This window comes from Carcharodon carcharias, chromosome 20, assembly GCF_017639515.1.
Source record: "Carcharodon carcharias isolate sCarCar2 chromosome 20, sCarCar2.pri, whole genome shotgun sequence".
NCBI lineage: Eukaryota > Metazoa > Chordata > Chondrichthyes > Lamniformes > Lamnidae > Carcharodon > Carcharodon carcharias.
Window position 1 is genome coordinate 49,887,645 of NC_054486.1, and position 13,905 is coordinate 49,901,549.

Genomic DNA, 13,905 nt, shown 5'->3' on the forward strand with positions numbered 1-13,905 from the left:
TTAGCCACCATTCCTTCGATCCTTTCATCCAAGTCAATTATATAAACTGTAAAAAGTTGAGGCCCCAACACTGATCCCCTGTGGCACACCACTCGTCATTCTGCCAACTAGAAAAAGACCCATTTATGCCGACTCTGCTTTCTGTTAGCTAACCAATCTTCTATCCATGCCAATATATTACCCCTTACACCATGAGCTTTTATTTTCTGCAATAACCTTTGATGTGGCATTTTATCAAATGCCTTCTGGAAACCTAAGTACAGTACATCCACCAGTTCCCCTTTATCCACAGCACATGTGATTCCTTCAAAACACCAATAAATTGGTTAAACATGATTTCCCTTTTACAAAACCATGTTGACTGCCTGATTGCCTTGAATTTTTCTAAGTGCCCTGCTATATCATCTTTAATAATAGCTTCTAACATTTTCCCTAAGACAGATGTTAGGCTAACAGGCCTGTAGTCTCCTGCTTTCCGTCTCCCTCCTTTTTTGAATAAGGGAGTTATATTTGCTATTTACTGCAAGGATCAGTGCTTGAGCCCCAGTTATTCACAATCTATATCAATGATTTGCATGTGGGAACCAAATGTAATATTTCCAGCTTTGCTGATGACATATAACTAGGTGGAATGTGAGTTGTGAGGAGGATGCAAAGAGGCTTTAAGAGGATTTAGACAGGCTAAGTGTGTGGGCAAGAGAGGACTTGTGATGCAATGGTAGCATCCCTACTCTGGGTTAGAAGCTCTGTTCAAGTCCCACTTCAGGACCTGATGGTCATGGAAAGTGCGTGTAGAACATGGCAAAACAGATTATTATTAGCCTATAAATCCTTCCAGTATACCTGATGGTAGACGGTAAAGAGTGGGAGAGTTTCCTGGTCAGTCATACTGCAGAAGGCAACAGCAAACCACTGCAGTACTTTGGTTTGGCCCATGGTTATGCTATTGTCATCAATGCCCTCTTAAGACAAAGTATCTGAAGGAGGAGGAGCAAGAGCATGTCAGATAAAACATAATGTGGGGGGAAAAAAGGTAAAATTATCCACTTTGGCAGGAAAAACACGTGGAGTATTTTTTAAATGGTGAGATATTAGGAAGTGTTGATGCCAGATGGACTGGGAGTGTGACTCACTGAAAACTAGCATGCAAGTGCAGCAAGCAATTTGGAAGGCAAATGGTATGCTGGCCTTTATTGCAAGAGGGTTTAAGTACAGGAGTAAATAAGACTTGCTACAATTGTTTAGAGCCTTGGTGAAACTGCACCTGGAGTATTGTGTACAATTTTAGTCGCCTTACCTAAGGAAGGTGTCACAACCACGTAAAAGGCATTTCCTTAAAGTGGTCCATGAGCCAAGAATTTGTGTTTGGAACCCCCTTTTTTAATTTAAGTGATTCAATTTTAAAAAAATACAGCAGACAAGCTTTAGTTTTAAACAAAATAAAGGTTAGTTCATTACACAGACTAGTGCTGAAAGCTACTTGGGTAAAAGTGATCAAGTTAGTAACCAAAATACAGATACTAAGATTAAAATCAGGTAAAGATAAAAAAGATACTTAAAGATGAGATTTCAAACCAGTCTCTGAGATATTGTTATGGCCCGCTGCTTGAGTTCTTTTCTTTCTGAAGTGAAGTTGAAACCTGAGGCTTTGTTAGCAGCTGCAATGGCTTCTGCAGTCAACCAGTCAGTGTTTCCCTTTTTCAGGTGAACTTAGCAGGTCAGCAAGTTTTTGGGAGAGTGAGAAGGTTTCCTATTCCTCACTACTTGTACAGTTATGACACTTGCAGATTGCCTGGAATTTTTCAGCAGAAGCAGCAGTTAATTTGTCCTCCCTTGGCCAGGAGCCCTTGCTGAAGTTGCTTTTCAGAATTCTTCCTGGGGTTCTGGACACAAAATGGCTGTTCACAGTCTGTCTTTATATACTTAAAATGGCATGTGATGTGGACAAAATGCCAAGTCATTTTCCAAATAACCCCATTTAGCAATCCGAAGTCGCCTCAACATGCTGCAGTGTTCAAAAGGAACCAAAGTTTCATGCCTTCAGGGAAAGCCATTGTGAGGACTCATTGAATTGCAAAAACCTTTTTCTGTCTGGGTATGTCTGCCTGCAATCCACTTAAAATTTCCTGAAAGCTCGACCACATTGCAGTCGAAAAGGTCAAGTAACTTCTTGGAGCCATCTATAAGATTTCTTGAGCCCATTGAAAAAGGAAGTTTAGCTATTTTTTCTAAACAAGATCTATAATATCACAATTACACATTCGTGACAAAGGATATACTTGCCATAAAGGAAGTGCAACAAAGGTTCACCAGACTGATTCCTGGGATGGCAGGGTTGTCCCATGGTGGGAGATTGAGGGGACTAGGCCTTTGCTCTGTAGGGTTTGGAAGAAAGAGAAGTGGTCTCATTGAAACATACAAAATTCTTAGAGGGCTTGCCAAGGTAGATGCAGGAAGGATGTTTCTCCTTGACTTTGGTGGGGGGAGTTGAGAACCAGGGGGCATCATCTCAGAATAATGGGTAAACCATTTAGGACTAATATGAGGAGGAAATTCTTCACTTGTAAATCTTTGGAATTCTCTTACTCAATGACTCCACAGCCATCTGAGGTATGTTCAAGCCAGAGGTCGATAGATTTCTAGACAGCAAAAACACCAAGGCATATAGAGATAGTGTGGGAAAATGGTGCTGAGATGGAAGATCAGCCATGATTTAACTGAATGATGGAACAGGTCTGATGGGTCAATTGGCCAACCTCTCCTATTACCTATGTTCCTATATAGTTCTGCTGTTAGTTGAAGGTGTTTTATACTGCCGCGAGGTAGATGTGGAGTGGCTCAAATATGTATTGTGATGATGTAAGATATTGCTGTTCATTGGATTCTGAAAACAAAGTTGGGTCCAGTTTTAGTTGAAGAAGTTATGATGCTACTTCTCCAATAGGGGGCCATCTTCAATGGGTTCTTCTGGAAGTCATGTAACTGAAAGGGAATGAATTTTGATGGTATTGTACTACAAACCTGATCCAAAGTTGAGACCACAAGAGATGCAAGTTTGGCATATAAATCATATGACCGGGTATAGTAACTTAGCTTTTTTTTAAAAAATAGGTTAAATCTTGAGTCTCCGGTTCACATAAAAACCTTCTTCAAGGTGAGATTTGAACGTTGGGTGTCATAGTACAGAGCATCAATACCTACAACTTTCCTACTTTTTCTTGCAGGGAGCAGCTGTTGTTGATTATGTTGAGAATTACAGAATGTGTTATGAAGCGACCTCTGCAAGCACCGCCATTATCTCAAGGGAGAAAAAATTCTGTATTAGCAGGAAGACTTGCTACACCACTCTTTCGGGTAAAGCGTGTATCTAGATCAATTTTCTACTTTGAAATGTACTATGTTTAATAACTGGGATTGCTTAATATTTGCAATAATTTGGGTTGAAATAAAGAATCATATTTTGCTTGTTAATTGAGGTAGTTGTGTTGGTAGATGGAAAGATTAATTCACTGACAAAGAATTTCTCTTCTCTTTGGGAATAAATCAGCCTGGACTTGCAGAATGATAGCAACAGCTTCTCTCATTGCCTGTGAAAGCATTAATCTGACTCCATACCCTAGGACATGGAGTTTTTGGTGATAGTTTCAACTTGTGATGTAAAACTAGTGGTGATAGATCAGCAGAATGGAAAAATGGGTGGGTGTATGAAGGGTGACCAATCTGCTCCTGCCAATTTTCTCATCCCTGCCAAAGTTAAATGTTATCCCTTATGTTTCTGAAAAACCCTGCAACATTTTCTCTCCGGAATGTTTGGATTTTAGGAGGTGTTATAGCACAGCCGATGGTAAATGCTGAAATCCTAAAGGGAAGCTTGAAACAACTGCCACAACTTATTTTGCAATTTGTATAAATTTTGAGATGTGTGCCCTGAATTCAGTAGTAATAAGACCACCAAGTCTTATGGGTTTTTACAAAACGAGATTAAACATTTATTAATAGAAGAAATGACTTTCAATACAACATAGATCTACAAATTACTACTGTGATAATTTCTAAATCCCTTAATCAATCTAACTCCAAGTTACACTTTCATTAAGGCAACTGTAAAACAGATTTTAAAAGACCCAGGCAAAGAAAAATGTTACCCTAAAAAAGTCGACTTCCAAGTGAGTTTTCTTAACTTCAGTCCTTCCAAGACAGCAGCTTGAGGCACAGATGCTGAAGGCGTTTCATACTCGTAGAATCTTAAAAATGCCTTCCCTTACAAAATAGTCTCCTGTTCTTTATACGTAACTTCCTCTTTGAATGCAAATACCCATTGTTTCACTATGTCTTTGGACTTTATCCCCCTGGTAATAAAACCCCCTCATAGCACTAAGCTTTACCAGTAATCTTCGGGAAAAATAAACACACTGTCTTTAAACTTCACCTGGCTAGGTGACACACTTTACCCCTCCTTTGCAAACAATTTAGTCTGGTTTATTTCAAAATGCAAATGTTCCCTTGACACCCATGTTTCTAAACTTCCCCATATTTATCTAATTAACATTTCAAACCTACTCTCTCTTCGATCAAAGCACCCAGACTAGTTGCCACTAATTCAATTAAATCTCTCTCACTCTCTCTCTCTCTCTCACAGACTCATCCCACTATTACTCTATTTTACAATGAATAACATTGAGAATTATTATATTTTCTTGACAGCCTCTTCTTCAAAGGATCTGGAAAAAAAACTGAAACTGCATGGCAGCTTCTGTAGACCTGTACAGAATTTGTTTTTATTTGTTCATGTGGGCATTGCTGGCTAGGCCAGCATTTATTGCCCTTGTTAAGAGTCAACCACATTGCTGTGAGTCTGGAGTCACATGTAAGCCAGACCAGGTAAGGACAACAGATTTCCTTTCCTAAAGGAAGGACATTAGTGAACCAGATGGATTTTTATGAAAATCTGCAATGGTTTCATGGTCATCATCAACTTTCAATTCCAGATTTTTATTGAATTCAAATTTCACCACCTGCCATGGTGGGATTCGAAACCATGTCCCCAGAGCATTACCCTGAGTCTCTAGAACACAAGTCCAGTGACAATACCACTATGCCACCATCTCCTTCTGTACTATCAGTACAGCCTTCCTGGTGGCTGTACATTTGGGATGGCCTTCACCTTAACCACTCTGTGGCCAGTGTCCTGGCAAGTTGTGCAATGAAAGCTGTAGAGAGGGCTTTAAGTTAAATAGTGGGAGGGGGGAGTTCACATGAGGGGTAATTTGGAAAGTTAAAGAGAGAGAACAAGCTAAAGGTGCGAGGTGGTGATAAGGTAATGGTAACCAGAGTGTGACAGGAAGGGACCAGAGCGTACAAACATAAGGATGCACCAGCAAATAAGGAAAGAGTAGGGAAAAATCCTTTTAAAAGAAGGGGGGAAGGGTTTGGGTGAAGGGAGATTTAGAAATCCAAAGATAAAAGTTGAGGCAATAAAAGAGTATATAGATGTGGGTAAAGCTGAGTGGGACAGGAAGGGACAGAGGGTTTAATGGTAATAGTGTGGCAGAGAGCAAGGCCCCTGCAGGGAATAGTGGTAAAAAACAAAGTTGAAATCACTTTGTGCGAAGCGTCTGTAATAAAATAGGTGAACTGGTAGCACAAATAGAGATAAATGGTTTAGATCTAATCGCCAGAGAAACAGTTACAAGGTGACCAAGATTAGAAAATTAATATTCCAGGGTATGCAACATTTTGAAAAGATAAAATGGCAAAGGAGGAGGGTTAGCCCTGATAATAAAAGACAAAAGGGCATTAGTGCGAAAGAATTTTGGCTCACATAATCAGTAAGTGGAATCACTATGGTGGAGATTAGGAATAGCAAGGGTCAGAAAACATTAGTGGGAGTAGTTTATGGCCCTCATACACATTAAATAGGAGATTACTGGAGCTTGAAATAAAGGCAATGTACCAGTTGTAAGGTATTTTTATCATATCATCTAGACCAATCAAATTAGCAAAGGTGGCCTAGAAGGTGATTTTACCAAATGCTTTTGTGACAGTTTTTTTGGAGCAAAATGTTATGGAACTGACTAGAGATAAAGCTGTCTTAGATCTAGTATTGTGCATTGAGGCAGGCTTAATTAGTAATGTCATAGTACAAAACCCACTGGGAAATAGTAGTCATAATACAATTGAATTCTACATGAAAATGACATGCTGCAATCACAAAGTGGAATATTAAACTTAAACAGCCAATTGCATGCATATGAGGGGAGAACTTGCTAAGGTTGATGGGTAAATAGACTGAAGGGTATGGTGGTAAATAAACAGTGGGAAACATTAAAAGAAACAATTCAAAGTGCTCAGCAAAAATATATTCTATTAAAAAACAAAAACTCAGAGTTGGATGCACTCATACAAGGAATACAAAAGGTTAGCATGCAGATACAGCAAGCAATTAAGAAAGCAAATTGCATGTTTGCCTATACTGCAAGGGGATTGGGGTACAAGAATAAAGAAGTCTTGTTACAATTGTTTGGGGCTTTGGTGAGACCACACCTAGAATACTGTATCCAATTTTGGTCTCTGTAATTAAGGAAGGACTTACTTGCATTGGAGGCAGTACAGCAAAGGTTCACTAGATTGGTCCTTGGGATGAGAGGGAGTTTAGAAGGAGAGGTGATCTCATTGAAACATTCAAAATTATGGAGGATTACAGGGCAAATACTGAGAGGTTGTTTCCCCTTGCTGGGGTATCTATAAGAAGGAGGCACAGTTTCAGGATAAGGAGCCGAACATTTAGAACTGAGGTGAGGAGAAATTTCTTCAATCAGAGGATTGTGAATCTTTCAAACTCCCTAGCCTGAGGGTTGTGGATGTGCCATCATTGAAAATATTTACAGATAGACATATTTTTAGCCCCTCTCTGGGAATTCAAGGGATATGGGGAGTGGGTGAGAAAGTGGAGTTGAAGCCCAAGATCATGTTGAAAGACAGCAGGCTCATTGGAACATAAGGCCGTTCACCCCTGTTTCTTATGTTCTCTCATTCTTTCATTAAATTAATTCTATTGCAACAATGGGAAAATCATTCTTGTTTAAGCTGTAGCTGGATTATTGTAAACAAGAGAGATCACATTCCATACCTGTGAGAAATGCCATGAGAAATCTACTCCTTCATTATGAATGATATGAACAGATGTGAAGGTTGATTATCTTCTGCACTGCTCTCAAATAATGTTGCTGTGCTTGTTCCAGAGCACTTTTTTGTTCCTTTCCACTTAAGTGATGGAGGCTATGTTCGCACTGTGCCTTCTGTCCTTCTAAGTCTGGCTTATTTTGAGACCATCAATGTGAAATTAGCTTTACCCATGTCTTGAGCTGCTGAAGTCATTCACCCGGCCAGTACTTGAGTGATAAGCAACTGTTCTCCTACTACCGGGTCGGAATTACCCCTGTCCCTAAATGTTTAACTGTACCTCAGCATTTGAAATGACGAGAAAGCTCGCAGTGAAATACATTACCGTCCTTCTATTTTTGCAGCCTCGGTCTTCATATCTACACAGTCTAACCCTGTGCCGCACTGTTACTGGCTGCCTCAAAGTTGGGCTGCAGGGGTGCCTGGATTGCTGTTTGAGGTACTGTTGCCAATCCAACCATGGCACATCAGCGCTGACTCATTCATAGAGAAAGAAGACAAATCATAGCTTCTGCACTCATTTAAAAATGTACTATTCTCCATCAGAAGATATTTAGACAATAATCTCAATGCATACCTGCAAAATGTTTTTAAAAACCTGATTCTGCCATGGAGCTTTAACTGTACCAGCTCCTTAAATTCTCCTGATGCCTTTAAAGCCCAGGATGTGCCCCAAAGTATTCCTTGCCATGCGTGCACCTTTTAAATAAACCCATATGTCCTTACTTTATGTAAAATTTAGGATCCAGTTTTTATACCATTTAACCCTTTTTTGAACCTGCACATAGTAAAATCACTCCATGCACTGTCACTTTGGAGATAAGATGTCCTTAATAGTCTTTGTTATTTTGAATGATCGTCATTATTCCTAACTCGTTTTAATATTTCCACTTTACTTTTATTAAAACCAGGGATTGCCCTTGTTCTAATATAATTCTCTCTGTCTGCCTATTCATTTTACCAGAGATTGGGTAGGTGTCGGGTGACCAGCCTGCCTTTAGGCTAATTGAGGCCCTTAAGTGACTGGTATTTTACCAGCAGTGGGTAGGTATTTCATCACATGGGGAGAGTGCCAGTTATGCCCAGGTTGCCTCTTTTGGGCTTGGTGTGGGGGGTGCCATCTTAATTGGGCACCCTGTGGCCCACTGATGGTCTCTGTGGCAGGAAGAGCTACACCCCTCCGCCTCAGCAGAGCATGCCTGACTGGCCCCAGTGAGCCCCACATACTCTCCTTAATTCCAGGGCCGCCTCCTTAGATGTTACTGTGGGCCTGCTGAGTACCAGCAGTGGCCACCACTCCCAGTGGTGATGCTGGGACTGAAGAGCTGCCAGGCCTCCAATTAGTCAGTAGCTCTTAGGGGCAGAATCTTGTGCCTTAAGGGGTGGAAGCTCTAACAGCAAGCAATTAATTGCCTGAGGATCATAAAATCTAGGCGGGGCTTTCGTGACTGACCAAGCTGGTGTTTTACCTGATTTTCCAGCCAGTGGGCTGCTGCCCTGTAAAACCCCAGTCATGAATACAACATCAAACTACCTATAATTCAGTGCTGATTGCCACAAGATTACCAAATGCACGCAGATCATAGGAGTGGCTAGTGTCTGAAATTTAAAAATCAGATTGTTGAGTTGGGAGTTCTGCTTTGGAATGGCCTGCAGTTATTCTGTTAGAACCAAAGGAAAAAGAGCCTTGCTTTGCATGTGAAATCTAAACTTGGAATCTGAACTTGGCTTTAAGTTAAGAAAGACGACGAGGGTTCAGGTGAAGGGAGGTTTAGGAATCTGAAGAGAAAGGTCAAGGCATTGGAACAGTATAGCAATGTGGGTAAAGGTGAATGGGACAGGAAGGGACAGAGTTTAACAAAAATTCTTTATTAGTGAATAAGGCCATTGCAGGGAATGGAAGTAAGAACATGAAATTAAAGGTTCTTTATCTGAATGCATAAAGCATCTGCAGTAAGATGGATGAATTAGTGGTACAAATAGAGGTAAATGATTTAGATCTAATTGCTATTGCAGAAACATGAATTCAAGGTGATCAAGTTTGGGAAATATATAATTCCCAACCTGTTGGGAGTAGTTATGCCATTGGATAGTGCAGTAAACAAGAAATCATTGGAGCTTGTAAAAAAGACAATGCAATAGTTGTGGAGGACTTGAATCTTCTTATTGACTGGGACAATCAAATCGGTAAGAGTGGCCTAGACGATGAGCTTGTAGATTGTTTTTGTGACAATTTCTTGGAGCAATACGTTGTGGAACTGACTAGGGATAAAGTTATCTTAGACCTATTTTGTGTGATGAAGCAGGGTTAATTAGTAATGTCATAGTAAAAGATCAACAGGGGAAATAATGATCATAATACCATTAAATCCAGCTTACATTTGAAAGTGACATACTCCAATCTCAAACAAGAATTTTAAGGTGCAGCAAGTAATTAAGAAGGCTAATGGTGTGTTAGCTTTTATTGCAAGAGGATTTGAGTACAGGAGGAAAGAAATCTTGCTTCAATTGTATAGAACCTTGGTTAGACTGCACCTGGAATACTGTGTGCAGTTTTGGTCCCCTTACCTTAGGAAGAATATTATTGCCATAGAGGGAGTGCGATGAAGGTACACCAAACCTTGTTCCTGGGATGTCCGTCCTGTGAAGAGAGATTGGTGAAACTGGGCCTGTATTCTCTAGAGTATTGAAGAGTGAGAGGTAATCTCTTTGAAACCTACAAAATACTTGAAGGGATAGACAGACAGGATAATTGCAGGTAAGGTGTTTCCCCTGTTTGGGGAGTCCAGGACCAGGGGACACAATTTCAAAGTAAGGGGGAAGCCACTTAGGACTGAGATGAGGAGAATTGTTTTTACTTAGAGCATTGTGAATCTTTGGAATACTCTACCCCAGAGGGCTGTGGAAGCTCAATCATTGAGTATGTTTAAAGTCGAGATTGGTATTTAGAAATTTGTCAATGACATAAACGGATATAAGGATAGTGTGGGGAAAAAGGCATTGAAATGGATGATTAGCCGTGATCATGTCGGATGGATCAGGCTCGATGAGCTGAATGGCCTACTTCTATGTTCTTAAACTTAAAGCCAATTACATAGCTATGAGGGGAGAACTGGCTAAGGATAATTGGCTAAATAGATGAAAAGATATGCAGGTTAATGAACAGTGGGAAATATTTAAAACGTTTCAAAATGTTCAACAAAAATGTGTTCCATTGAAAAGCAAAAACCATCAATGGCTCACTCAGGAAGTTAAGGATAGTATTAGATTGTCGGAAGAGGCTTAAAATCTTGCAAAAAATAGTAACAAGCCTGAGGAATGGGAGTGTTTTAGAAACCAGCAAAGAGCCATCAAAAAGTTGATGATAAGAGAAAAAATAGAATATGATAGTCAACTAGCCAGAAATATAAAAACAGATTTTAAGAGCTTTTATAAGTAAATAAAAAGGAAAAGAGTAGCTAAAATAAACAGTACCTTAGAAGCCGAGGCAGGAGGAATTACCATGATGAATGAGGAAAAAGCGGAGGTATTGAACAAATATTTTGTCTGTCTTCACAGTAGAAGACCCCAGTTTGTACCAGAAATTGACAGCAATCTAGGGGCTAAAAAGTGAGCAAACTAACATAAGCAGAGAAAAAGTATTGGAGAAACTTAAGGGAATAAAATCTGATAAATCCCTGGCTCCTGATGGCCTACACCCTCGGGTTCTAAAAGAGATAGCTGCAGAGATAGTGGATATGCTAACTATGATTTTCCAAAATTCTTCAGATTCAGGAACGGCCCCATCAGATTGGAAGTTCACAAATGTCACACTGCTTTTTAAGAAAGGAGGGAGAGAGAAAGCAGTGAACTATGAGCCTAACGTTAGTCATTGGGAAAGTGCTAGAATGTATTATTAAGGAAGCCTTAACAATGCATTTTGAAACGCATAGTAGGATTTGAACAAGTCAACATGGTTCTACAAAAGGAAAATCCTGTTTGACAAATATATTAGTTTTTTGAGGATGTAACTGGTAGAGTAGATAAAGACAAACCATTAGATATGGTTTATTTGGATTTCTAAAAGGCACTCGATAAGATGCTACACAAGGATAATACACAAGATAAGGGCTCTTGGGCGTTGGATGAATAGAGGATTGGTTAATAGACGTGAAGCAAAGTAAGGATAAATGGTGTAATTTCAAGTTGGCAGGCAGTGACTAGTGGAGTACTATGGCTGGGACCTCTATTATTTTCAAGCCCTATTAATGACTTGGGCAAAGAGATGGAGTAATCTGTCTAAGGTTGCTGATGATACAAAGCTAAATGGGGATGCAAGTTGTGAAGAGGACACCGAGGCTGCAAAAAGACATAGACGGTTAAGTGAGTGGGCAACAAGGTGACTGGTGGAATATAATGTGGGGAAGTGTGAGGTTATTCTCTTTGGTTGTAAGAACAGAAAAGCAGAATATTTAAGAGGTATGAAATTTGCAAATGGTGGCATTCAAAGAGGTTTGGGTGTACTAATCGAAGCAACACACAAGTTAGCATGTAAGTACAGCAAGAATTATGAAGGCAAATGACATTTTGGCCTTAATTGCCAGTGGATTGGAATGTAAGAATAAAGAAGCCTTGCTACAATTGTATGGTGCTTTGGTGAGACCACACCTAAAATACTGTGTGCAATTTTGGTCTCCAAATTTAAGGAAGGATATACTTGGAGGCTGTACAGTGAAGGTTCACTAGATTGGTCCCTGGGGTATCAGGGTTGTCCTGTGATGAGGCTGCGTAAATTACAACTATAGTCTTGGAGTTAAGAAAAATCAAAGGTGATGTCACTGAAGCATTCAAGATTATGAAAGGGCTTGACAGGATAGACACTGAAAGATTTTCCCTTGGCTGAAGAATCTAGAAAAAGGGGGCACAATTTCAGGGTAAGGGGTTGACCATTTAGGACTGATGAGGAGAAATTTCTTCACTCAGAGTTGTGAATCTTTGGAATTCTCTACCTGAGGGAGTTGTGGATGTGCCATCATTGTCCATAGCAGCCTTAAATATATTCAGACTTTGGTGTCTCAGGGAATTGAAGGATATGGGGAGCGAACATGAAAGTGGAGTTGAATCCCAAGATCAGCCATGATCATATTGAATGGTGCAACAGTGATATGGTCCATCTCCTGCTCCCATCTCTTATGTAATAGTTGATCTTCTACCTTCACTCCATTTTTGCACCCTATCCCCATGTCCCTTGATTACGTAGTGCTCAAGAATACTGATTTTTTTTTAAGGAGGTAGAAGGACATAAGGCACAATGGGAGATAAAGTTTTGGGAGATAACTTTTTAGCAGCCTTTTAAAGCCAGGAAATGTAAATTAAACCACTTCTCAGCTACACTTTTTTGGAAGAGTTTCAAAGAACAGAGACAACTTCTTTCCTGGTAAGAGATTATCTGCCATTACTTGTGGAAAGATGCTTTGAAATAATTTTTAAGCAAAAATTATTCTATGGAAGCGAAGTTAAGTTTGAGCAGCAACTGTTGAAATTGGTAATTACACAAATTGGAAGGGAAAATGTGTGTCTAACTTTCTTTTGTCATTCCCTGGCTTATTTCCCATATCCTCTTTTTTCATTTTTCTTTCTTTTATTCCCTCTTTAGAATGCAAACTAAGCAAGAAATTCTTTTTGTCTGTTTTGTTCTCTTCATTTTCATATATTCCTGTTTCCATAAACCTTTTCTGAAGCAGTGAGAAATAGATGAACTGCTGCTCATTATTCTGGTAATTTTACTTTTAGCTCAGTTGATAATGCTGATGTAACTTGTCTTTTTTTTTAGTTCCCATAGGAAAATGCTCAGTCTTTACTCGTTAACTCCTTAATGGCATCACTGAGTTTGACCACTTGTGCTTTATGGCATGCCATGCCATCCCATGCAATAGTACTTGATATATTTTCTAGATAAATATGAAACATTGCAATAAAAAATAATATGCAAGGATAACATTTTTATTACACATCTATATTTTTCTTGTATGTTTTACTCAAAAGTTAATAATGTGGAAATTAAATGAACAACACATAGTACTATGTATAAGTTGGGTGCATTAACTCCCTTTTTTAATTTTTTAAAAAAAAGCAACAGATATCTGCAAAAACTAGTTTACAGTAGGAATCTGCATAATTTGTTCATTTTTCTGGCTTTTTGTCTTTTTGTTTAGACACTAATAGTCGCCTGGATCAAAGCAAACTTGGATGTGTATGTTTCCCGAGAGCTGTGGGATGAATTGCTAGTGGTGTTGTCATCGCTTACGTGCTGGGAAGAACTAATTACTGAATGGGCAATGACAATGGAAACCTTGACCAAAGTGCTGGCACGGAACTTGTACAACCTTGATTTGCATGATCTTCCGTTAGATAAATTGAGTGAACAAAAACAGAAGAAGCACAAAGGAAAAGGTATAGTTAACAATTAAGTATAGTTTGAATGTGACTTAAATAATTGTTTGTCAATCTTTTGTTACCTCTGATATTAGCAAAGGACCTCTCCTTGACCCCCTCCTATTTCTCATCAACAAGCTGCTCCTCGGCTAGGTTGACCACTGACTTAGCTCAAGAATACCAGACACTTCCCTGCCAAGCTGCATGCTGACATGCAAAAATGATTATATTCAGATCAGCCCAATATAATTTAAAATGAACATTGCAATTGCAAGGATTAGTTTATGACACTGGTAGCAACTTAACAGG

General features: G+C 39.4%; 1 protein-coding gene across 8 annotated transcripts in view; it reads left to right on the forward strand.

Annotated features, from left to right (window-relative positions):
* ralgapa1 (Ral GTPase activating protein catalytic subunit alpha 1) overlaps nucleotides 1–13,905 on the forward strand; it is a 337,589-nt gene that overhangs the window by 100,188 nt on the left and 223,496 nt on the right. For all 8 annotated transcript variants that reach the window (XR_005946224.1, XR_005946225.1, XM_041213937.1 and 5 more), the window contains exons 14-15: nucleotides 3,225–3,354; nucleotides 13,377–13,614. Coding sequence is in view for 6 of the 8 variants with exons in the window: in XM_041213937.1 (XP_041069871.1) it covers nucleotides 3,225–3,354; nucleotides 13,377–13,614 (368 nt within the window). In the remaining 2 variants the exon portion in view is untranslated. The remainder of the gene's footprint in view (nucleotides 1–3,224; nucleotides 3,355–13,376; nucleotides 13,615–13,905) is intronic.